General features: G+C 40.4%; 4 protein-coding genes across 7 annotated transcripts in view; 2 read left to right on the plus strand and 2 right to left on the minus strand.

The window, feature by feature from the left end:
- The window catches only part of ppp2r5a (protein phosphatase 2 regulatory subunit B'alpha), a 30,297-nt gene extending 27,842 nt beyond the window's left edge, over positions 1 to 2,455 (minus strand). The window contains exon 1 of the mRNA XM_004083439.4: positions 1,506 to 2,455. Within this exon, the coding sequence (XP_004083487.1) occupies positions 1,506 to 1,653 (148 nt within the window). The 5' untranslated portion in view covers positions 1,654 to 2,455. The remainder of the gene's footprint in view (positions 1 to 1,505) is intronic.
- Positions 2,456 to 3,566: 1,111 nt separating this feature from the next.
- On the minus strand, positions 3,567 to 9,689 carry dtl (denticleless E3 ubiquitin protein ligase homolog). Its single transcript, XM_023953025.1, has 15 exons — positions 9,528 to 9,689; positions 8,476 to 8,613; positions 8,301 to 8,393; positions 8,155 to 8,216; positions 7,957 to 8,077; positions 7,530 to 7,595; positions 7,305 to 7,420; positions 7,155 to 7,228; positions 6,953 to 7,059; positions 6,757 to 6,861; positions 5,733 to 5,845; positions 5,520 to 5,609; positions 5,233 to 5,353; positions 4,527 to 5,143; positions 3,567 to 4,133 (listed from the first exon to the last, which is right to left on the minus strand). The coding sequence occupies exons 1-15, from the start codon at positions 9,577 to 9,579 to the stop codon at positions 4,068 to 4,070; spliced, it is 1,941 nt and encodes a 646-aa protein (XP_023808793.1). The 5' UTR covers positions 9,580 to 9,689; the 3' UTR covers positions 3,567 to 4,067.
- A 99-nt stretch (positions 9,690 to 9,788) lies between these two features.
- On the plus strand, positions 9,789 to 17,281 carry ints7 (integrator complex subunit 7). Its single transcript, XM_023953023.1, has 20 exons — positions 9,789 to 10,190; positions 10,365 to 10,494; positions 10,837 to 10,983; positions 11,106 to 11,243; positions 11,330 to 11,376; positions 11,490 to 11,689; positions 11,796 to 11,918; positions 11,995 to 12,112; positions 12,197 to 12,331; positions 12,433 to 12,530; positions 12,831 to 13,070; positions 13,639 to 13,776; positions 13,852 to 14,058; positions 14,238 to 14,432; positions 14,732 to 14,835; positions 14,927 to 14,995; positions 15,226 to 15,358; positions 15,913 to 16,011; positions 16,390 to 16,575; positions 16,690 to 17,281. The coding sequence occupies exons 1-20, from the start codon at positions 10,097 to 10,099 to the stop codon at positions 16,969 to 16,971; spliced, it is 2,883 nt and encodes a 960-aa protein (XP_023808791.1). The 5' UTR covers positions 9,789 to 10,096; the 3' UTR covers positions 16,972 to 17,281.
- Positions 17,282 to 17,851: 570 nt separating this feature from the next.
- Positions 17,852 to 25,713, plus strand: part of lpgat1 (lysophosphatidylglycerol acyltransferase 1) — a 36,009-nt gene continuing 28,147 nt past the window's right edge. For 2 of the 4 annotated variants that reach the window (XM_023953028.1, XM_023953029.1), the window contains exons 1-2: positions 17,853 to 18,431; positions 20,388 to 20,640. In XM_023953028.1, the coding sequence (XP_023808796.1) occupies positions 20,403 to 20,640 (238 nt within the window). In that variant the 5' untranslated portion in view covers positions 17,853 to 18,431; positions 20,388 to 20,402. Of the gene's footprint in view, positions 18,432 to 20,387; positions 20,641 to 25,713 lie in introns of all 4 variants that reach the window. The other 2 variants (XM_023953030.1, XM_023953027.1) reach the window with 2 other exon arrangements.

Consider the following 25,713-nt stretch of genomic DNA (forward strand, 5'->3'; position numbering starts at 1 on the left):
TCTTTTGGTTTGCATTTGCCCTTTGGAGGTCAAATTGAAACATTAAAAAAAAAATATTTAATACTGTGGATGTTACAAAAGCAGTCTGTTGATGCTACTTTCTTTCCTATATTTTGTTTTTACCATTTGACTGCATAAAGTAGCTTCAGAGACTTGACTGGACAAGTTCTTCTCCTGAGCTTCGCTCTTCCTCATAAAAGACAGTTATTAAACTGTTGCAGCTTGTCAGAACTGAAAACATTTTTCTAAATTACAGTTCACCCGAAGAGATTATTTCATTTGCAGTGTAACACTACTTTAAAAGTTCATAAAAGCTGTATTTTGTTAAAAATCAAATGAAATAAAAGTGCACATTCTAGATGTGAAAGTAAGGTGACTTCAGATTAGTTTTGACCTCAGGCTTCAGGAATCCAACTACTAGAATGCTCTTCAGGTGTGGGATTTGAACACATTCCCACGAGGTTGCGAAAGAGATAAAAACGGAAATATGGATTGGCTGACAAATGTATCCTGGCAGGTATGCATTTGAGCAACTTAGAATTTATCGTGTCAGTTAGAGAACATTTAGCTGAACACGATGTAAAAACCGTCACACCAACAAATCGCGTGTAGCTCTTAAAATTGTTAGTAAAACCTGTGAAATACCATCCAAGATGTCAATACTGTTTGCTGTGAGGGAGAGTGAATATCAAAAACTCCACACGCGCTGAAATAATAAAGAAAAGATGTGCCACATTTAATGAGCAAGGCCTCCACCCTGCATGTCTGTCCTTACCTACAACACACAACTGTGCATCAACTAAAAACAGACAGCAAAGTTTCATCCTGGCCACCCTTATTATCTCACACAGTGTCACATTTCATTTGACGAAGTCTCTGCTGCACAGGACCGAGTCTCTGCTGGCAGGCAGCCACTCACTTAAGGCCACACATGTCTCTTTAGGACAAATGAGGCGTAAAATGAACAGGTCAAAAACAAGCCAGCGTGCAGAGGGCGACTCCGTCTGATGCACTCTCGTCTATGAGTCACGTGAAAGTGTTGGCTTCTCTTGGATTTGGGTCGGGCAAACCGAATGGATGGGCCGTGGTATCTTAACGTGGATATCCATGGCAGAACACCTTTTGTTTAGCGAAAAAGCCAATCCAGAAATGGAGATTTGATTTATCAAAAGTCTAAAGCTACAACTTGTACTGACTTATGGTGAGTCTGGGATGAAAAAGAAAAAAAGTGACATCAACTCACAGTTAAAGTATTTTCAAGGTGCTTTCAAAAATGAGGGAGAATAATTACTAAACAGGTAAAATAAATAAATGAAAACACACAACAGACAGGTAACATTTTGCTACCCAACAATCCTGCTGCCCAACATCCAGCCAGTTATATGTGCTGGGTATTATCTGCCATTCTGACTATAGGTTGCATTCCAGATCTGAACATCCTGCCGTATGACAGTGGTCAGCACAGACTATTTAAAGCGGTAGGCCCCTTCATCCTCTTACCGTACCTTTGAGCTGCGGCAGCGGGGAAAGCTCCACTGGAGCGCTTTGAGTGCGGTACTGCGAGGAACCCTGGGATTTTCTCTGTCTCTGCGCCTTCCGCACGGACTTCCTCGTGAAGCCGTCCACTTTCTCGGATGCTGAGATGGTCGACATTGTAATGTTTAAAAAAAAAAAAATCTGATGGAGATTTCTGGCGAGCTATTTATCAGATGACACGAGCCCGTCGCTCTTTTCCTTCCCCGAGTCTTGTTGTTATTGTGTATGATCCATCATGCTCACTCGGCTTCGACGAACTGCATCTCATGCAAAACGAATATTTAACGCAAAATGATAAACAGAGACCCGCACTAGCCTCATAAATACAGCTAAATCCAAGTTCCTGAATACCCCGCCTTTCTTAAAGCTTAACAGCATGTGCACAAATGTCTATTTACTGTGAAAAGCAAGGATGACATAGTCTTAAAAAAGTTGCTCAAATGCGAACTTCGGCTGCAGCAAAACAGTTAAGAAGCTACACTGACAGCTAACGCACCTAGCTAACCTGCTAAATTTAGCCGACGTTATGTGCCGAATGAAAATCTCTAACGCTGTCGAGGAAATAAAGTTACAAATATACCCGATAAATGCGGATCTCACGGCGCGTCGTTAAAATACGAACTTCGCGAATTAAAATACTGTACAATTAACCCAACTTTGACTTCCGCTGAGCATATTTTCCAAACTCTCTTAGAGATCGATGAAGTTCAATTTCGCTCGACGCATTCATTCAGTCCTTGAAGGTTCGCCTCGTCTGCACGAGCATGGCTTTGCCGTCTTCGCTATTCAGAGCACGTCAAAATCCCCCTAGATGTGTCTAAAAATGACCAAGAAACAACTTCGTTACGGGGAAAGAAGGCAGCCATAAACACTCCCAGTCGTTCCGTCGCTGTCTGTCTGTGCGCTGGCCTGAGGGGCGATGACAGGTGTACGTCACTGTTTGACGTCTCAGGCAGCCAATGGGAAGAGGGGACTCATAAAGTGGAAACTTTTTTAGCCAATCAGAGCGCGAGAAAAACGGGACTTAGAAAATGCAACATGCAAAAACAACTGGATGACGTTGAATGAGGCCTGAAAGGCGGCTGTAATGTCAGACACATTTTTCTGTATATTATGAAAAATTTAAAGTTCTATTTAATTTTTGCTTGACTAAATGTTCCCTTAAGAAAAGTCAAAATAGAATATTGTTTGCCTTATTCCGTGTTATAGACTGAAATTAAGAAATGTTCAAACTGTATTTTAGTACTTTTTTTATTAGCCAGAAAATTTTTAGTTTACTCAAATAATTTTTTGTTTTCCGTATTAGACTTTAAATTAAAGCTACTCTTCTCTATTTGTTAAAGATAGGTGGGAAAAGCATTTCTTTGACAATGCAAGAACAGGCAGAAAAATGGAGTTTAATTCCATATTCTAGAACACGTGTTGTTAATATTTGCAGGTCTTATGTCTGTATGCAGACAAAATGTTGTCAACAAACCATCAGTTGGATGCAACGTTGTGTGCACCCTTTTTGTAATACATGCTCTGACTAGCTCGGTATTATGTTATTTTTCTTTATTCACTTGGACAGTTTGATCCTTTATTAATAGACTTATGTGGGTTCTAATAAGCGGACAAAATTTAAAAGGATTTATGCTAGAGTAACAAGCAAACATATGTTTTCTATGCAGCTGCAATTGTCACTTTAAAGGTTATAATAAATACATAATGAGCTATTTAACATTAAGGAGTAGTTACTTTTTTTTCATTGCATTTAGTTACATGTATAAGTTATATCTGGCCATTTGAGAACAGCCACTATGCTGATTTGGTTCGCGGTGAAAATGAGTTTGACACTCCTGTTCTAGCCAATTGCACTTTCATTTCAGGTTAAAAAAAAATCTAATCTTTGACATTAATTTTAGCCCACATGCTTTTTTTAAACTAATATAAAAATACCTGACATTATAAGTGGCATTATAAAGGTTGTGGCATTTTTGTAACCCATCTTTCACCCCCACTGATAACCAAATTACAACCAAATAACAAGCTAAAAGTATCAACACCCTTTAAAATTCAAGGCAATTTGACCAAAGCATTTAAATACAGATAAACCAAAGAAAACTTTTACAAATGAACGATATTACATTAAAAGAAAATGTTGAAACCATGCAGTTAAAAAAATACTGACATGAATGGTTTGCTTGAATCTGTTTAGCTAACATTTTGATAGAAAATAACATTTTTGCAGAATTTAGCACATAAATATACAAATCCTGCAGATGAGCCCATCAACTGTGTTCTCTTGGATTCAGTGCTGAAGCATCTCTTAAGGCGTTTGTTTAGAATAAAATGGCAGATATAGAAATGTTTTATATAGAAATTCTAGACAGCAACAGAGAATACAAAATGGCAAAATAAGACAAAAAAAACAAAACAAAACTGTTCTTTGGATCTTAGATCGTTTATGCACCCCATGTTAACGATTTACTTTCTGTCTAACCACATAAAAATACCTTGAAGCTAAAAAAACAAACAAACACTCAAACTGGTCAGTCCAGAGGGGCTTTAGCAAAATACATGGAGATTTTCTTCATGGTCTGTGGGGAGCGCATGGTCTGAAAAACAAAAAGGAACTTATCAGATAAACAGGCACCAAAAATGTATCTTAATGTTGGTACAAAACCAAAAGGTGCATTTGAAAATTTTTACCCCTATCTTATAACGCTAACAAGCAAACCTAAAGGCATGTTAGACAGAGCACGTCTGATCTGATTCTGTCTGATTTGCACATTTTATTTACTTGAGAAAAAATAAAAAAAAGGCAAAAATTCAGAACAAAATAAAAAAAATCAGACTTAATTTAAGTATGATGCTTGGACAATATTTTGGTGATACAAATAAGTAGGCATCAAAAAGGACAAAGTAATACTTTTACTCTTTAAACTTTAGGTGAAATGATAACCTTTGGCTGAAAGGAAATGTAGTGTGGTGCCGAGTTCTGTACTTACTGAAGTAGCTGGTGTTTGAACGTCTTGCTTCCTGTTGTTGCTGGGACTCTGGAGTCTTCCCTGACCCTTCCTCATCTTCTGACCCATCTCTGACAGCCAGTTCCTTGCCTGTGGACAGCAGTTCTCTTTTCCAGCCTGTTTTGGTGAAGCTTGATTGAGATTAGATGGGTGGCGGGCCGTCCGTGGCGGGGAATCCTGAGCGGAACAGCAGACGCTGGGAACGCTGCGGCTTCTCTTGGCCACAGGGTGGAGTTCTGTAACGCAGTCGCACTGCTCCTCACAGTCCGGAGAACCATCACTAGTGTCCAGTCTGCGTTTGGCTCGTCGTTCTCCTGTGGATGTGCCGCTGACTGGACTCTGGGGGATCAGAACCCGACGGGATGGAGGGGTGATCTGACCAGGAGATCCATGTGTGGGAGATAACCACTGTTTGATGGAACACGGCGTCCTCTGACGGACAACGGGCCTCTGAGAGGGGCTGTGCGATGTAGTGCTAGAGGGGAGAGGTAGGGCGGCGCCGCTGGGGGCACAGGCAGCGAGCTGGGGTGAGGTGAGACCACCAAAACTCTCGGACCTCTGGCTCTTGGCAGGGGTTGACTCGGCCCTGACTAGGGGCCCTAAAAACAGCAAAAACAAAAGAAAAACATAAATTCTTAATCATATAAATATTGAACAGCTGACTGACGATAACAGTAGAAATAATTACTTGGAGATTTAGGTCGTGCCCAGCCAACCAGGTTAGGATCTGCCACAGATGTCTGAGCTCCATGAGCTTCCCGGTGAAGCCGCCAAATCCGTACAGTGTGGTCATCAGAGCAGGAGGCAATCTGTCAAAAAGCAGAAGGGTTAAAAAAAGAAACTCAAAACTTCTCAGCTTCACTCCAGAACAGAAAATCTTTCTAATCCAGCAAGAAAGTATAATGATAAGAGCCATCATTTGATTTTTTTTTTGTTGTAAATGGCAAATTCAAACACTAAAGCTTGCAAACTTGCCTTAGTGAAATCTGTTGGGCACCACACAACTGATGTCACTTCCTCGCTGTGACCCTGGAGCATCATGGGAGGATGTTGGGGGTCAGAGATCTGAAACAGAGGAAGAGCCATGGCGTAGGAAAAAAAAATAATAAATAAATAAATAAAGCAGGAACTCGTCAGTCTTCAGCGCAGTTAAACGGAAAACAGGAATGAAACACGGATTATTTTTACCTTCCACATGTACGCGTGGTTGTCACTGGAGCCGCTGGCCAGGAACTGGTCGTCGGGGCTGATGGAGGACTTCACATAAAACGAGGAGTTCTGGTGGCCACTGAAAACCGCCACTGTGTGAAAACATTTAAAAACACTCTCTGATTAACCTCTGATCTACCTTAAAACCATTGCCAGTGGTTTTTCATTAAGATGCTGCCGTTTTTAGCCAAAATTAAGAAATCAGTTGTTTTCAGGACATAGTTTCTGCAGATCGGCACTTGCTCATCAGAAATTTGCCTTAGAATTTCCCTGTTGCTGAGAATTCTCTGTTCAGATTCTCTCCTGCCAACTTACAGCCCCTAACCCCCCCAACTGACATTACCGCTGCAAGCAATACTGGAGCTACACTTTAGAGCCAGGGGGCAGCTCAGACGAGGAACACCAAGACGTACGTGGATCTAGTGGTCTATGGGTGCATCAGAATGAAGCAGAGCAGGGAGCTTGTGGCCCGCCTCTTGTATTTCTACTTTCATAAGCTATTTTTCAAACGGAATTCCTTTTTTTTTTCCTAATTTACAGAAATTTAAAAATAAAGAAATACTCAGAAATGCAGTTTTAAGTTTAATTTTCTTAATATATGTCCTCCATTATCAGAAAAACACCCAAATTACCATTTTTAATGAAGGGGGTATTTACGGTTCACTGGATAAAGCTTTGACTGAAAGGAAAACCAAACCACCAATTTAAAAATGTCAACATAAGCATTTCAAAATGGCTGCCTACTTTGCATTGTGATATAGTGAAACATCTAAACTCCCAGTATTTGAGAATCCTCCTCCATGTTTTCACACGTTTAGACTTTAAAAACCCCATAATTGCTCTGCAGCCACCAAGTGGATATTGATTGCAGTTTGAGGGAACCATTAAGGAAGGATTTGTGCTTGCTGCACCCCGTGGCAGTTAAAGCACATAAAGGACATCAGCCCCACCTAGTGAAACTTTAACACTCAGCACATCCAGCCAGAGAGTGAGGACTTTGTACCTGGAGTCCGTTTCACTCCGCAGACATTAAACATATAGATGCTGTCATCCGTGCAGTTGCACATGACATTGGATCTAGAGGAATCCAAAACCAGTCCAGAATAGCCTGCAGACACACAAAGACATCCAGTGCACCAGGGTTCATTTGCATGTTTCATGTAAATCAATTTGCCCAACCAGAAAAGAGCGGGACAAACCCAGACGCATGCGTGTGCAGGACCCGGCGTAGGGATACGTCTGCAGAGGTAAGGGCTCGTGGCGGTGTGCAACGTAGTTCTTCCTCAAATCCCACATTTTAATCACCCTGTAGGGCAGAAATGAGAAGGATTTTTTTCCAAGTCCCACAGCAACTCTTTATGATAAAACAAACATTGGTGTTGAGAATCGGGATATTATTACCCATCGACAGCTCCTGCAGAGATGAGCGTGTGCTGATCCCGAAACAGAACTACTGTAACACTCTGCTGGGTGTCCTGCAGAACAAGGTTACAGGTTTGCTCCTCTTTAGCTCTTCTCAAAAGTGCCAGTTCAAAAAAAAAAAAAGCTCACCACACTCGGAGCCATGCCGCGCAAGCTGCTCCGCCTCTTCTTGGTCTTAGAGGAGGGGTTCGCCTCTGCTTTGTGATGAGCACCGCTGATCTGGTTCACGGGTCTATAAAACCCATCTGAGAAGGAGAGATGACATGATGGAGTCTGGTACTCCGTATCCATCACTTCAATATCCTCCTGTTGTGTATAAATTAAGACTTTGGGGCTAAACCTTTGAACACAGACCTTTTTTGCTGCACCTGGTGTCCCAGACCATGATATTTCCATCTCTACCTCCAGTGCAGAATACAGCTGTTCGGGAGTAAACATAAATGATGACAGAAAACAAAAACATCTTTGTTAAACAGGTTTCTTAAACTCACATTTTAAAACACATTAAGAACAGTGTGTTCTTCTGATTTAAGCCTCAATTTCACTCAGATTTGAACAAACACTAAAATTAAATTCTGAAAGAAAGTTAAAAACAATGTAACAATGCAAGTTCCTGTTTTGCATGTTGCTTTTGGATAAATTTCTGTTAAATGTGCATTTAAAATGTAAAATAAAGGATAAGTCTAACATCTGAATAGATGAACGCCTTTTACATTTTCAAATATAAGCTGGGGGAAACATAAATTCCCTTCTGTGAGCAGTCAGAGTTTGAAAAGTGAACCTTTTTCTTCAGCCGTGAATGCCACAGACTTGAGGCTGCAAAGATGGCCCCTAAAGCTTCCCAACAGCTCCCCAGACTTCACGTCCCAAAGCCGGGCTGTCTGGTCCCCTGCAGCAGTAACCTAACACGCAGGAGACACTTGGTATGAAAATACACGCCCTTGAAGCTTGATTTTGGCCATGGGAAATGTGTTCTTACCAATTGTGGCTCTCCTGGTACCCATGCAATGTCAAAGACTGCATTTTCATGAGCCAGCCACTCTGTAAAATACAGCCAGTTAGGTACAGATGCTTCACAAATCACAAACAGGATCATTCTGGGGGAAAAAACGCCTCTTCAAATACCTTTGAGAAGAGGATTTCCACGGCTCTCTGTGTTGTAGATCCGAACGATGCCTTCTTCATTAGCTGCTGCCAAAATGTTCTGCATATCCCTAGCTGAAAAAAAAAAAAAAGAAAGCACTGCAGTTACTCAGTAAAAACGACCGCAACACAGCGCTGACAAATGCAAGTGGATTACCTGAGGAGAAAGCCAATCCAAACGGTGGCACTGTGTCCCCCGTATTCCCATAGGAGATGTGCTCATCGTGTCGGACGCACCGGTAACTGCCGAGCAGAGAGATCAGAGGAATGCGGGGGACGAGATCTGCAGACAGAGCTGGGAGGACAAACACACAAGTCAGTTAAACGGGGGGAAAAAACAACACATTTTTTTTGTGCATACATATTGTGTTTTACTGCCATCCTGTGATTTCTGCGTTGTATAATACTTCCTTCATTTGCACTCAATAAAGATCACTTTAAATAACAATAATCAGGTGCAAGGAAAAAAATGTTCTTTATCTACAGTCATCACAAAATAGTGCAAATAAAAAGTTAAAATAACTTTTTTTTGTCAGATAATTCCAAATAATTCAACTGAATTCATGATACTAATTTACATAGATTTAAAACATGTATTTTCTGGTATTTCAATGTTTAAAAATAAATATATTTTTCGTGATTAGAAGCAAATAAAATGTAATACATTGTTGTGTTGTGGTGGTTGTTTCCTATCTTCCAGAAATAGTTTTAGGTTTGTAGAATAATTGGTACAATTGCAAAAAAGTAAACAGAATATGGTGGAATATTGAAGTTAGTATTGTTTTTTAATTATAAATCTAAAATAAAGTACAGAAAGACTATACTTGGGCGTACAATTACCCCACAAAAATGAGAATGTAACTGAGTGAATGTAAATGAGTAGTTCCCATTTCTGCAAACAAACAGACAAATTCCATCAGACTAATAATATTAAATAAATATGACCTCACTGACCTCACTCATCAGACATGATTTGTGAAGAGCGACGCGTTTTGTTAGTTGGAGAAAATGTCTGAGCGCGAAAAAATGCATCAAAACCTCTAGTTTAAGAAGTAAATCTACTGATTGCTGGTATTTTGTGCTAACTGAAATGACTGGACACATTTACAAGCAAGGCTACGTCCGCCTCCAGCAAAACGTAGCAAAACACTGCTAACTTTTAACACACACCGTTCGAAAAAACTAAACCAAACTACGAGATGGTCTCACCAGTCTGCCTCCGTCTGCCCACTCCTCTAGCGACTACGGATCGGAAAAGCATCCTAATACAACAACAAAGGACAATCCCAGATGGCTGTTAAAACGCCTGTGAAGTTTGTTGGATCGTTATGGGAAGGTCTTCTTGTCCGTGTTGCTGCAGACTGTTTCCCGCGAAGTGATCGCCCTCAGAGACAAACCGAATTCCGCGCGAGTTTTGCGTCGCAGGCTGCCATTGGTTCAATCGGGGTCCAAGTCGGAGCACTTCCGCTTCTGTTGACTTTGTGCTACATCTCCTCTTTCCGCTTTTTCAATCAAAGAAACGATTAAGTAAACAGCTAGTTTCAAGTATTTTATATCAACTTTTGTTTCTGCATTCATGCAAACGTTTTATTTCTAGACATCAGACCTTGATTTATCCCCAAAATATAGAAAATAGGATTTATTACCCCGGCCCTAATGTTGTTGTTGTTGTTCTGACCGGACGGAATTAATTGTGACAGACTGTCGCTAGTACTAAACTGTGCACTGAAATTCTTATGCTTATTGGGTAATATTAAATTTTTTTTAGCGAACATAAAATGTCGCTGTCGTCAGCGCGTTCTTTCTTATCAGAGGCTTGTTATGGAGAACAAGAACTGGACGCTAATTCTGCTCTCATGGAGCTGGACAAAGGTGTGCTAGCTTCTTTGCTATGCGTTATCATACATTGCATCCCAATATACCGTGAAGTTTTTTTTTTTTTTTTTTTTTTTTTTTTTTTTTTTTACAATGGACTTTACTATAATTGTTTTTGTTTTAAATATTGCTGTGTAAATTCAGTTTGTTTTGTGTTAAATCCGCGTTCAGGACTGCGGTCGGGGAAACTCGGAGAGCAGTGCGAGGCTGTGGTGTTGTTCCCAAAACTCTTCCAGAAGTACCCCTTCCCCATCCTCATCAACTCAGCCTTTCTAAAACTAGCAGATATCTTCAGACTTGGGTAGGACCGTTTCATTTGTTTATTTTAAACACCCGATATTTCACATAGGATCGTTACAAGACCACTTGATTGTTTGTTGTTTAAATAAAGATGCATGAATTTAATCTCTAATGAAAAGGCAACTTTGACTTTTATGGTTTAGCTTGAGCTCATAGATTCTTAATGTTTTGGGGTTGCTCATAAGCAAGTTTAGTTTATCAGATTTAAAAAGAAGTTTGGTGGTATTTGTTGCCCTGGTAACGCATTCTGTGTACCCAAATTAGCTCTAAAGACTAAATGGAATATTTCAGTGAACTTTACTTTGCCACAAGCCTGTTTGTTCATGGAAACGTCTGTTTACAGCAACAACTTCCTCCGTCTGTGTGTGCTGAAAGTAACGCAACAAAGTGAGAAACATTTGGAAAAAATTCTCAACGTGGACGAGTTTGTGAAAAGGGTGTTTTCAGTCATCCACAGCAATGACCCTGTGGCCAGAGCCATTACATTAAGGTACAGCACAACAAGGGGGAGATGTGTTACAGAATGCACTTAAAAATTCAAATGGAAAAAATGTTGAATTTGTATTTTATTTGACTAAATTGCTAAGTTTCCCCTGGTTCTGGTCTGTTCAGGATGCTCGGTAGTTTGGCCTCGATCATCCCAGAGAGGAAAAATGCCCACCACAGTATTCGGCAAAGTCTGGATTCCCATGATAATGTGGAAGTGGAAGCTGCCATCTTCGCTGCTGCAAGCTTTTCTGCACAGTCAAAGTAAGGAAAGTCATGAGTGATACATCCATTGTAGTTCATTAGGATTTTTTTTTAATTACATGTTATTTATAATTTTTCCTTTTTAGAGACTTTGCAGCTGGAATTTGCAATAAAGTCAGTGAAATGATTCAAGGTAAATTGATTATGTGTTGAAAATAAAGCATTTGTGAAAGAATACATTTTTCCAAAGGTATTAAATAATTTCTAGATAGTCTTTTTAAGCTTTTATTTTTATTTCCTTCTCAGGTTTAGACACTCCAGTGGACCTGAAGCTAAAGCTGATTCCCATGCTGCAACACATGCATCATGATGCCAATCTGGCTTCCAGCAGCAGGGAGCTTCTGCAGCACTTGGTCAGTTCCTACCCTTCCACCCCTATGGTCATCGTCTCATTGCACACCTTTACCCAACTGGCTGCTTCCTCCCTCATTGATATTCCTAAGCAGGTAACCTCATGTCACAATCTTAGTGACTTGTATCTGATCTCTAATAAGGTTTTTAATGTGCTGGTACACTAAAAAGATGATATTTGGAACAAATTCTTTCCTGCAGTTGCAGCTTCTGCTTCAGTACCTTAGAGATGATCCAAGGAAAGCTGTGAAGATGCTCACAATTAATGATTTAAAACTTCTGGCTAAAAAGGCCCCTCATCTGTGGATCAGAGAAAACACTCAGGTAAGGGGGACAATGGTTATTTTCACGTTAGTTAAACGTTTTTATGTAATCCAACTGGTTTTATATATTTTTGCAGACTCTGTGCGAGTGTGCTTTGGCCATTCCCTACAATAGTTTGAAGCTGGGCATGTTGGCTGTCCTCTCTACCTTATCTGGAACAATTGCAATCAAGCAGTATTTTAGTAATCCAGCAGGTGACAAGTTTACTCCAAAAAATCTTGTTTTTTTACTAATATTTTCTAGCATCAATCTAAAAACTGAATCTGTTCAACTTTCAGGCAGCTCCATGGTCTCCCCCCAGCTTACTGACCTGGTTAAACTTGCTCAAGAATGCTGTTACCATAGCAACCTGGCAGTGGCTGCTCAAGGGGTCGCCGTGCTCTCCAACATTGTTATTTCTTGTCCAGAAAAAGGTGAGCTTCTGCGGTGGTGGCCTATATTCCAGTCTTTTTTGTTTTTAATCTAGTGTTTGAGCTTTAATTTTATTGTCCATTTCCTATTTCCTTCCCCTCAGATATAATTCAGTTGGAGCAGGAAACAGTTTTGGGAGTTGAGTCCCTTCTGATGCTGTGTAGTCAGGATAGCAGCCCTGGTTCACAAGCCACACTCAAAGTAAGACACAACTATTTCCCAAAGGCTAAGGTATTAAATGCAAATGTGACCCACATTTTCAACGTCTGCACAAAATTGGACCAAAATTCAAGCGATTTTTGCTCGAATTTTGCTGCTCCCCCTACAGCATATACTCACAGCGCCATTGTGAGGAATGGAAAGATTGAGTGTTTCATCTTTAAGTAAACGAATGAAGAAATCACAACTTTGGACCTAGCAACATTTAAAAAAAGCTTATTCATTTCAAAAATATTCAGTAAATCTGTATTTTATTGTCGTCTTCTTTCTGAACCACCACAGACTGGCCTCACCTCACTGGTCAAGTTGCTCAAAGGTCGACCGCATCTCAGCCAGGCAGCTGTGGATTTCCTGCTGGGCCAGCTCCACTTATCCTGTGACTCGTCCCGCACTCTCATTTGCCACGCTCTGGCGGCCATTGCCACTCACCTGCCCGTGCTGGGGGACGGCATGCTGGGGGATCTGGTGGATCTCTACAGGGTTGTCAGTCACTCCTCCACCGGAGAACAGCAAGAGCTTCTGGTGAGAGATGGCAATCAAGTCACGCCTGATTTTCTGTTAACTTGCGTTGGATGTGGATTTGGTTCAAGATGACATTTTTTGTGGATTTTCTATTTTAGGGTCACTTCATTTAATTGTTCCTTAACTATGGCCAGCAGCAGTCCTGGACTGCGAGGAATAGATTGTTTTTGCAATTCTCTTTTCTTACTGCATCTGGTCAAAATGTATTTTGGGCATAGAAAGTGGAAATGTGGGTGTGGTTAACAAAAAACCTTTGTAGCTAAGGAAATCCAAAAATTACATAGACCTGTTCGTCAACCCCATGTGACCAAAATAATGAATAGTTGCTATAGAGATGAAATCAATAAAAATATTTTGGGGAAAAAATCATTTTTTAATGAATTTGTCATGTGCAGTTTTGAACAGAGGGGCAGAGTGAAGGGGTTTAGCAGCCACTCAGCCATTGAGGGCAGGTCAAAGGGGGCTGCAGGGGCGGGTGGCGCCTACAGACCATACAACGCCATGCGCAGCTTTGGTTTTCTTTTTTATCTGCCATTTTAAACTAATTCACATAATGTGGCTGCTACAGGTTTCCTTGGCAACAGTGATTTTTGTTGCAAGCCAGTCATCTCTTTCAGCCGAGGTGAAAACTGTCATCAAACAGCAACTGGAGAGCGTTGCTAACGGGTGGACGGTGTATCGCATCGCACGCCAGGCTTCACGGATGGTGAGCTTCTATCGAAGCAGCGTTTGCGTGAAGCCATGAAGCCGGAAATCAAAGCTCCTTGTGTTTGACCTTCAGGGGTGCCACGAGTTTTCCAGCGAGCTGTACCAATGTCTGCGGACGCGTGTGGCATCTGAACACTTCTACTTCTGGCTGAACAGCCTGAAGGATTTTTCCCAGGCTGAGCAGTGCCTCACTCACGTGGAGGATGGAGACTACAGCGGAGCCATGAGTGCCATCGCCGAAGCTCTTCGCTCCTACCAAAAGGGCATCGCCTCCCTCACAGTCGGTTAACTCCCAGGCATCTGCTTGTCATAAAACATTAATGTAGTCCACGCTTCCCTAGGGACTTAAGTGTTTTAGGTTTTGAAAGTCATTTGGATGTTTATGTATTTTGTTGACGCTCCTTAAGTCATAAATGAGTAATATTTGTGAGCGTTTATCTGATGCATCTGTCCCTTTAGGCTGCCAGTACCCCTCTGAGCCCGCTTACATTCCAGTGTGAGTTCATTAAGCTGCGCATCGACACTCTGCAAGCCCTGTCGCAGCTCATTTGTACATGCAACAGCCTGAAAACCAGCCCCCCTCCTGCCATCGCCACCACCATTGCGCTCTCCTCCGGCAACGAGCTGCAGCGGTGCGGCCGCATCTCTCTGCAGGTTAAAGAAATAGATTCTGTTTGGGTGAAACTTGTGGAGAAAAGAGTTGGGAAGTTCTGCTGCTAAGTGGAAATGCATTGTGGGAACAGATGTTGAGGGTTATTAACTCTGTAGTTTGACTAATGAGCCTTTTATCTTAACGTTCCTCCTGTCCGCTTTGACATGTTTTTATCTACAAAATGTGACGAAAAGGAGTTTCCTGTTAAAATGCAAATAAATTATGAAAAAATAAAAGAAATCTTGGTGCTGACAAGCAAGATTTATGAGATTATTAATGGTGCTTCTCTTCTTTTTTCCAGATGAAAGTATGCATGGAAGAGTTCAGAAGTCTCGCCGCTCGCTATTCAGATTTACACCAGTCATCTTTTGATGCTGATTACGCCACCCTTCGTAATGTGGAGTTGTATCCTTAGCATTGGACTGAAGTCTGTCTTAAAAAGGTTTTCCATTTTTGCTCTCTACTGTGATTGACTTCACCTTAACTGTTTATGCAGACAACAGCAGAGCTGCCTGCTTGTTTCACATGTAATTGAAGCTTTGATAATCGACCCACAGGTAGCTAGGTGAGATTCACTCTTATCATTTGGCCTTCAAAAGAATGCACATTTCTATACCTTAGTCTATTTAAAAAAAAAAAAATTCTATTGCATATTCGTCCCAGTGTAATTCTACTGGAAGACCTTACTCTAAATATTTAAACATATCATTATTTATGTGAGAAAGTGAACTAAGAAAACATCTGGCATGAGGATGTATGAAGTTAAGATGTCACACCGCTTCTTGTGAACTGCAGTTTTCAGGAGTACGGCACTCTGGGCTCTGTCCAGACTGAGAGTGAATATGAGCGCAGAATGATCGCAGTTTTTAATCGCGTCCTGGAGGAAGCGGAAGGCCTCACCAAGAAGCACCCTCCTGTTTCACACCTGGTACGATGTCAACTTTCTGCTAAGTTTTTCAAACTTTAATGGTTGTACTAAGAGGTGGTTTACCTGCCCCTTTGGACATAAATTCTTTCAGTTTTTCAAACTTCTGTCAGTGTTCAGAGACTTGGTCACATGTGCAGATTAATACATTTAGGAATGGTCAAGATATTTGCACCTAATTTATTACATTATTTATCATAATTTATTACATTTTGTGATAAATTTGGACTCATTTATCTTTTTTTTTTTAAATAAATTTACTTTTACATTGTTCAATTCAGTTTCATGTTTAAAAATAAACTTGACTCTACATCCTGATAAGCTTCTTTTTTTTTTTTCAAAGTTTCTGTCTGTGGTTTTAAATGATTTTTTAAAAGCTGTCCTTTAATGCAGCTGTTTTTCCAGATTAAAATATAAAGGTGATGGGACAATTGGACTAAACCTTTAATTCAAGCAGAAGTTGGAGACTCCAAACAGCCGATTGTCATGTTTCATATGATGATTTGGTTTAATTACATCAGAATCGGCCAACCTAAACGTGTTGTTTTGTTTTCCAGCACACCAGCTGCCTATGTGACACTGTCATAGCTTTGCTCAAAGTGCCGCTGTCTTTCCAGAGATATTTCTTTCAGAAGCTCCAGTCAACCAGTATCAAGGTAATTATTATTTTAATTAGAATTGTCTGTGAAACATCTTTCTGAGCTTTTTATTTGTTGTTGCCGCTGAGAGGTCATTAGAGCTTTTATCTCAGTGATTGTAAGTGGGGGGGGGGGTGTATTGACCAGCTGTTTGTGGTACGCTGGAATACTTCCTGGTCCGGCTTTCAAGGAACCACTTGTGCCGAACCACTCCATGCAAAAACGAACTGGTTATTATCTTTCCGACACAAAAAAGGGCAGAAATGGTCAAATCAGCTCAGAGAAATACATTTAATGATTTCCTAAAGACAAAAAATGCTGCAGCATGAAAGAAAAAGAATGAAACCTTTTTAGTTTGCCCCTTGAGAGGTTTTTGTGGGGTTTTTTTTTTGGCAGTTGGCGCTCTCTCCATCGCCGCGCACGCCGAGCGAGCCCATCCCTGTTCAGAGCAGTCAGCAGCTCACGCTCAAGGTGGAAGGAGTCGTACAGCACGGTTCGACTCCAGGACTCTTTAGGAAAATCCAGTCTGTCTGTCTCAATGTCACATCCGTTCTCCAGAGCAAGACCGGACCTGACTACAAAGTAAGTTCTTTGAGCCAAAATCAACTCTACCGATGTAAAAGTGATTTAGAAAGCTGGTGTTTCTATCATCTGTTTTTCACAAACGGTTGCATATTCCGGGTTTTTATCTTTCAGATTGCGCTGGATGCTAAAACAAATGAGATCGAGCAGCGTGTAGAACCTCACAATGACTACTTCAGCACCCAGTTTTTGCTGAACTTCTCCATCCTCGGCACCCACTCAGTCACCGTGGAGGCATCTGTGGTGGATGAGAGTGGCATTCAGTGGAAGACTGGGCCCAAGACGACAGTATCTGTCAAGTCTCTGGAGGATCCTTATTCCCAGCAGCTTCGCCACCAGCTGCAGCAGGGCGGAGCTCAGCCGGCAGCACAAAGGAGTGCATACATTCGCTTCTAGTGACTTTTTTTTCAAGTACTTTACAATGTGAGCTTGTGTAGTTGACCTTTTCTACATCATAGAAACTAAGCATGTACAGAAAAAAAAATTCAGATAATAAAAGACCATAAATTCTTTTTGGTGTTTTTATTTGAAGTGTTCATGTGGTTAGACATTTTGATGGCATTTAAATTTCTTGTGCTTAGATTACCCAATTCTACTTTTTTTTTTTATTTGAAAAAGATTTTAAGACACTTGAGTATATTACCTTTTAAGTGGCATTTCATGCGCTCACAAAATGAAGAGAGAATAAAAAGACAACTTTTAAAAACTTTTGGCTTGATAATTGCTTTCAATAACATAGTTGGACACCAGGGGGCAGCACCAAACAAACCATCGCTTTCAATTATAATCTTTTAATTGAACAATTTTTCTGTTTTGCTATCGACGCTTTTTTTAAAGATATTTTCTAAAGAGTTCAAAGTATTTATAGTACTAAATTCCTAAGTTTAACCGTTTTTCAGTAGGAATGAGGCAATATTGTTTTCATTAAACTAACATGTATCTTTGTGTTTACATCTCGTACTTTGCTGTCACATTTAAAAGAGTTAGACATTATTTTTTTAGATACTTTATAAGTTAAACTATAGAAAGAAAAGTCACATTTCTTCCATAATTTTTCGGAATTCTGCGTTTAGATAACAGTATGAGTCATTAATAAACTCGTCTTGCATTTTTTTTAACTTTTACTCGGAAATATGACCGATGTCAAAGTTTATAATACCTATGAAAATTATATTTGAAAGAAAGATTGGGGAAGGCGAAGAGGGCGAGTCATTGTAGATGACGCTACTAAATAGTGCCACCGCGCCTGCTTTTATTTTGAAGGCGTGTCGCACTCATTTCCGTTTTTGGCGTTTTGATCCTTTGTGTGCACTGCCGCGGTATGAATCGGAGATCTGGTAAGAGATAACGGGTCCTGGCAGCCCAGGGAATAAATCTCGTTGTCCCTCGTATTTGATGCGCACATGAAGGTGTTGCGGTGCGCCTGTCTAACGAGCGGCGTTGAGCCCGGGCCCGCATTCACCAGGCTCTGCCGCACTCTTTGATGTGTGAGCTCGGTGGCTAGCGGAGTTGACGGTGATGCTGCTGCATCAGAGGATTTATCCCGGCGCCTATGACTGTGAGATGGAGCTAACGGCGTTCAAATGGAGCTGCCCCCTCGACAGTTAGCGAGCTAACCCTGCTCGTACAGACCTGTCCCGGAGAGCTAATGGGTGCAGTTTCATCGCCCAGGGCTTTCTGTAACATCACCACCACGTTGTTACACCCCTGTCTTGTCTACACATCTAACCGATCATGCCGTGCTGCAATATTTGCTAACTTTGCCGTTTAGGAAAGCTACACGTGAACGAATTGATCCTACTTCCAAAGTTAGTAGTCTTCTGGCCGTCCTTGGATGCTTCAGTGATATTAAGTGGGTGAGTAACTTAAGGTACCATACTTTTGCTTCCAAACTACAGGGTGGGACTACACTCTGGATGAGATCTTCTTGCGCGTTGCACCAACATCCATACATCCTGTTTCTAACGTTTGGAAATTTTATCTTAAAGTACTAATCAGCTTAAACCTGTCACCCCTTTTTTGTTTATGTCGCATCATTTATTTTTAAATAATTATTTCAACCCAGTGATTGTCATTGGTGACATTTCATAGCATCTGTTCCCGTTATGCTAACTCACCGCGCGGCTAACTAGCATGTTATGAAGTAGTCGTCTACGACCCCGGCGAATTGTCCTTTTAAGGTCCAGCCTCAGCTTGTCTTACTCTTTCAGCCTCACAAACAACCCCGAATAACACACGTTTCTTTACAAAATGAATGTCATTAAATAATAATCATCATCATAATAATAATCCGTTCATAGTGTCCTCTAAGCGTGTGTTGCATATAAATGCCGTGAAATAGCCTTATCCTCAAATGTGTTAGCTATGAAATACTCCCATATAAGTAAAACTTCAGCTTAATATATCCTTCGTTACACGTGGCTGTGTTATGGAAGTAAAACCCTAAATAAATACTCTATTACCTGCATTGTAAGGTATTAATTTAAAATACTAGTGTACAATTCAGCATGTTTTTACAAATGAAATCAGTAGGAAATGGTTCACTTTGTAATTTAATGATTTCCCTTAACTGTGAGGGGACAGGAAGTGATTAATGGGAGTGAACAACAAAAAAAGGTCATATGTGGCTCATAACACATCCTTAGATTTTAAAGGGGAACCTTTAAACTTTATAGTAAGTTATAATGACATTTTAGGTGGAAAGAAATACAGTATTTTATTTTTAAAAAGAAAACTTTGTGTCACCAATTAAAAGATTGCACAAACCAAACAGACCTGATTCCAGCTTCAAAGCATCAACAGAGCATTAACTTGCATTGGTTGTTTGGCATTCTAGTTTTTGTGGAAAAGCCCAGTTTGTCCGAGTTTTTCAGCCTCTTGAGCTTGACTAGACATTGCCCGATCCTCAAGGTCAGCTTCTTTAATTGTATCCCGCGCTTCGAGAGGTTCCTGCATGACATGACCCAAACGTATGTGAGCTGCATGCGGGATAAGATCTAGGGAAATTATCTAAATGCAAAGGATGAGAGCTTCCCCCTGCTTAGATTGTCTCCTTTGGCACTGAAGGTCTTTTTCCACACAAAAGGATCTGAGGTTATACCTTTGCACGTTGCTTTGCAGTCAGCGAGCGAAGGGATGTTCCATTGTTTATATACATTATGTCTCATAGGTAAATTAAGGGAAGGGGAACATGGTTCAGGAAAAACACATTTATTCCTTCTAGTGATGTGTTCAGGTACATGTATTGGAGATTATTAACAATATTATATGCTTAGAGTATTGGACGGTACCACTGACTGTATGTGGGGACTGGACTGAGTGACCCCTCCCCTCTCACGTTCCAAATAGGAAGCCCAAATCCTGTAGACTTCTGTTGAGAGATAAACAGCTTTTACTCAGTCATTATATTTGTTAGAGACAAAAAAAACATTCTTGTTCTGCTAGCTTTTTTTAACAAGTTCTTGCTAATCATATTTTCCGTTCGAAACCTTTGACAGATTCTCCCGAGCCCGCTTTTAGTGAGTGGTTTCAATAGAAATGCTGATTTAAGACTGACTCGGACCAATCGTTGCTCATTGATGTCATCAAGCTCCAGCATGGTGGCGTTCGTATCACAATAAAATAGAGTCTAAAATGACTTCATTTCAGACTCGCTCCAGTTCTCATATACGGTCAAGGGGTGGGACCAGTGAAGATGCTGCATCTCCTGTTTCAGGGTCACAACAGTTGTTGTAACAGTGTAATAAGCTTTTTTCTTCACGTATGTTTGTGTAACACATATTTGGCTAAATTCCACTCTCTGCCTTTTGCAGACGTTGTTTACCAGGATGGCACAGCTCTTGGACGGGGCCAGCAAACTGGGCTGGGTTCTCCTCAAGGCTGTGCTCCGTTTCGTCTTCATGTTCTTCAACAACTGTGTTGCCATCCCATCCTACTGCTTATACCTGCTGCTGCTTCAACCTTTGAGAATATGGGACAGCTACACTTTCTGGCACATAGAAGGAGTTATGTTCAAGTGGTTGCTTGGCATGGTGTCTTCATGGGGTTGGATCGCTGGTTATACTGGTAAGATACCTCATCATTTTGTTGGAACTGCTTCGCTGCTTGGATGTATTTGCATCGGGGTTTCAGAGTTGACATTGTGCTTAAGCAAAGCATTGGTCCTAAACCACCCAGAACTATAAATGTTTGCCCTTAAATCCCATGTGTTTATCTTTGGAGCACTTTTCTGAAGTTATATCTTTATGAAGTAATTCTCTTAGCATCATTTACAACTTTTCTTTTACAAATCAGCGACGTAATTTGTCTAGTCAAGTGTGAGCGTATGACAAAATCATTTTATTCAAATCACATATTGTAAATAGCTCGGTTGTTTTGCATCGGCACGGCACCATATGTTCCTTTTTGTTCCATTAGTGCATTTGGACGGTGAGTATTGAGGATGAAAAGACGCATTAAGTCATAAAAACAGTAAATATTTATTAGGAGCTATTGTGTTGATCAAATTTGCCAGAAATTAAACATTTCTTGGTATGTTCAATTCAGTTGTAAAACATTTTATTTTCAATTTCTTTTTAATGCAGAGCATTAATGGGTCAGTCAAGGCAGGATAGTCATGTTACATGACACAGCAGAACATCCCAGTGCTCGGGGTTTCCTCTTGGCCAGCTTGTTGAATATCTCGGTGACGCTCGCCGTCGTGGTGTTTGGTTGCACTGAAGTGTGAGCAAAATGCTTACAAATGAGCATCCAACACAGTGGACAGCAAGGCTTGATTAAACGTTTTCACCCCATGAAAAACTGGCAACGCACTCAGCGTTTTGTGTTGGAGATACACAGTAAAGGATGTAATATTGGTCCATATCCTGCGACTGTTTCGTCACACTTCTTGCATAAAAACTAGATGATTCTTCAAAATGCATCCATCTGGGAGTTCAATTTTTTTCACAAAAATGTATTTTCAGTAAAGCTTCAGTTATCATTACAGCACAGGCAGCATTATATTGTTTGAGCAAATGTGACATTTAAACTCTCAAATATCACTGATGATGCATAATCCTCTATGCGCTTCATCAGTTATTAAGCACCACTAAAGTATTATGCCACGTAATATATATATTTAATGTCATTACAGCTCAGAAACGCTCATGAAACACACCCAGCTTTAAGTTAAAGCCTTTAGGGAGTTTCTGTGATCAAAATGACTTATAAAAAACAATTATTTTATGTGACGTTTATTAAAAACAAGATAGTTTTTAGATCAATCATCGGATTGAATGTGTTTAATAAAAATAAAAAAATCCACACTTCAAAATAAAGGCTTGTTAATTGCAAAGATCAATAAAGTTTTTGTAGCATCAGCCAAATTAAAAAGTAGAAGTGAGTGCATAGAGACCCTGCTCTCAAAGCGTAGGTAAATAACAGTCTCCTTCCTCTCAGGTAATATTATGGCTTAGAGGCACGTTAACGTTTGGAGTGGGGTCATCTGGACCCCACAAGATAGCACAAGGGATACCGTATCGGCAGGATACTAGATGGAAGGATTTGGGATCAATTTGAGGTGTTTAAATACATTTTTTTTTTTTATTAAAAATGAGATCCATAGCTATAGGAAAAGTAGATGTGCTATCACGTTATTTAGGTTGAGGATGCAAGGACGTTTTGCTTATGTTTGATTTTACGATTTCTTGATACTTTCATTATTAGTACTTTAAGCTGTGGAAAATGTTGAAAGTTAAAATCTTCAAAAGGTGAAGCATAAACACCTGTACTCGTGTACAAGCCAGCTGGTTAATAACAAAGTGACTCTAGATTTTCTAGAATGTCAGAACTATATATTACTTTAAGTTGCAGTTAATTGGAAATAGATTCATTTTTGAAAAAAAATCAAAAATATTTGTATTTTGACCATTGTTTGGGGTAAATGTTTGTGTCCTTTTGAATAAAGTGGATTTATTTTTTGCGTTCCGTTTGGGCCGCACACGTGTGTTGAGGAACATTAACGGCTCCCAGATTCATGATCATTTGGTCAAAGATCATACAGGAAGTAACAACCGTCACCCTGGAAGCGGTGGTGGTTTGACGATATCAGAGGCGGTTTTATAACAGGTTGCACTTTGTCAGAGATGTTTAATCTCCGTCATCCGTCCAATGGTGGCCTGTGAGGTGAATGAACTATTAGCCTTTTAGGGTCCATCATCCAAAGTTTCTTGAACTCGCCTCAGACTGAACAAAGAGCTGCATTCTGCACTTTTTCCTAATTAGCCACAGTTGTGGGAGAAGCAGTTTTTACTGATTGAATGTTGACTCTTGTGGAAAAATGGATGTGTGGATTTGGAAATAGCTATTTTATTTAAATGTTGGCTGTTGCAGTTCAAATACTATGCATTTGTGCTAGAAAGCTAATTGTCAGAGGTAGCTCAGTTTCCAGTTACCTCACTATATTTGTTGTAGTCATTCAACTGTGTCTAAGACAACTTGGCTGCATCCAGTTGAAGATGCTCGTTTTACTTCACTCCACCGTGACTCAGAATATCGCATCACGGCTGCTGCTAACGCGATGCCTTGGCTGCACAGTGCATCATAAACCTCAGCCCAACCTCACATTGTGTTTTTTTAACTTTGTTATGTAAGCTAATGGCATTTTAATGTTGTCTATCAGATCCTTATATGAGGTTTTTTCAGGGCACGTTCAAAGAGGAAATCGCCATGTTGCTGTGACACGGACACCGTCAGCTTGACCTGAATATAAATCCGCTTTTTTTGTCAGCAAAAAAATATCTCCTTGGTTTGTCATTACATTGCAGCCAACAAAGGTAACCTTTTTTTTGTTGGGTTCATCTTCAGTCCTGTTTGTCGTTTTTGATTTGGTTTCATAGTCTGGCTTTCTTATATATAAACACAGGAGACTTTGGTTTGAAAAAAACAAGGACCTGCATCAGGTGAGGAATCCACTCATGGTTGTGCTTGCATTGTTTGTGAGTGTTCATGGCGCAGATGTAATCAGATGCAGGATTAGTGGGTGTTGGGTTGTGTGAGCTGAAGTACATTGAAACAGGATCGTCTGCCTCTCAGGCTGGACTTTGCCTTTTTTTTTTTTTTTTACAGAAGCGTCAGCGGCTGATTGAATTAAACATCTAATCTGGGATGTGTTCTTCAGCTCATGTTTGACGTTTTGTTGACAGTCTGGAAATAACAGCTGCAGGTTTTCAGATTAGATTATTTACTAAAATGAACAGATTTAATGCATTTGAATAGATTTTGGCTCATTAAAATTGGAGCGATTTTCTTTTAATGCCACTTTACATATTATATTGTTGTGAAATTGCCTTGTTGCTAGCTTTTAATCTGTTGACAGTTTAAAAAAAAAAGGAAGCAAGTTTCACCTATATTTCGTTGAAATTGCTCATCATTAGGGCTGCTCAATATGAGGAAAACCTGCAATATGGGATATTAGTGATTAATATTGCCATGACGATATAACTTGTGGTATATGAACAAATAGCAACACAACCAAAAACATCATTTTCATTTCACTGAAACAGTTTAAAAATATACTCCAAATGACACTTGTGTACATAGGAGGCGGACATCTAACATAAAAGGGCTCCATCCTATTGGTCGACAACGTGAAGGGGTGCATCTGATTGGTCGAATACATAAATGGATTTATTTATTTCGTTAAATACTTCAAGCTGCCATATAAGATTGTTGTAGCACTTTTGAGGAAACCATTTATTGCAATTTCCGACGCCTTTTGCGATATGCATATTGCACAGCTTGATCTCGCGATAATGATAAATATGCGATATATTGTGCAGGCCTACTCATCATATACAATTCTTTTGTCAACTAGTGAAAATCCTCTTGGAATTGAGATTGGAGAATGATTTGATATTGAATTGAATTAGATCAAATTGTAAATTGGATCTAATCCTGCTCTTGTGAATCGAATCAAATAATGCCTTAGTCACAACTGTCGGATGGATATGGGCGGTGTGTGGGCGAACAATGGGAAAACCTGGATGGAGCAGGTGGCCAGCACCAAATTTCTAGATGGTAGACCGCTCTGTGAGCCCATAGAGTGAACATGCTTGTGCACAGTTCTTTACACGTGTGCTGCAGTGACAGGTCGTGTCAAACACATATAGCGCGAAAGGATGAAGTAGGTGAGACGCAGGCACGTCATACAAAATTCGTTTTCGTTTTTATTAACTTACTTATCAGCTGTCCATGCAGCATTTGCTCTTGGTCCGCAGACCTTGCTAACAACCAGAGTGTGGCGTAAGGGATCACCCGTACGTCATCATTTCAAGTAACTTACATTATCCTTACTTACTTTCCATTTTCATGACGTCCCTTAAGGTATGGAACTGCAAGACACACCTGCGCTGTCCTTAAGATGCGACTCTCTGCGACCCACTATAGACCTGCAGCACCCATAGGCCTCAGCTTTCGAGACACATCTGTACTTTTTACTACTACACTAGTTTTAAATGACTCTGGCAGAAGACCCCTGTAATAGTTGGGGTCATTATCGTCCTCCTTCATATGTGGAATTATGGATGTCAGATGTTTTGAGTCATTTCTCTGCTTGTCAGAATCCTGTTTATGAATCACTGAACAATACCACAACATGCTTGGAAAACTGCTGTTTCAGCAGCAGCTCTTGCAGTTTTGAGAGCTGTTATTTATTTTATGGAAAGCTCGCTTTGATGTGGGACGGACTGTAAATGTTTAATGTGTTTAGAGCATGAATGCATATTAAAGGCGGGGGACTGACAAGGACTTGCCTTGTAAGACAAGAGAGGCCTAATGGCCGTACAGCTCATGTTTAGATGAGAGGGTGATAGCATGAATGGGAATCACCATCTCTTTTGTTCCTGGAAAGTGGATGCTGATGTTGAATTCCCTGGCGTCCAGATGCACCAGTAGCTCTGCGGTGAGCAACAGGCCACCGTGTTGTTCTAACGCAATGGCTAAAATGAACGCCAACATCAAATAATCAGCTCAGAAATGAGGTCAGTGAATTGGCTCGCTTTTAATTCTAACCTGGTAACATTCTTCCAGCAATTATTGTAGGAGGTCTTCACATAGAAGGCCCTGAGCTAATTATGTGTAGCATGTTCATGCGCTGTC

Source organism: Oryzias latipes, chromosome 24 (genome assembly GCF_002234675.1).
Source record: "Oryzias latipes chromosome 24, ASM223467v1".
Taxonomy (NCBI): domain Eukaryota; kingdom Metazoa; phylum Chordata; class Actinopteri; order Beloniformes; family Adrianichthyidae; genus Oryzias; species Oryzias latipes.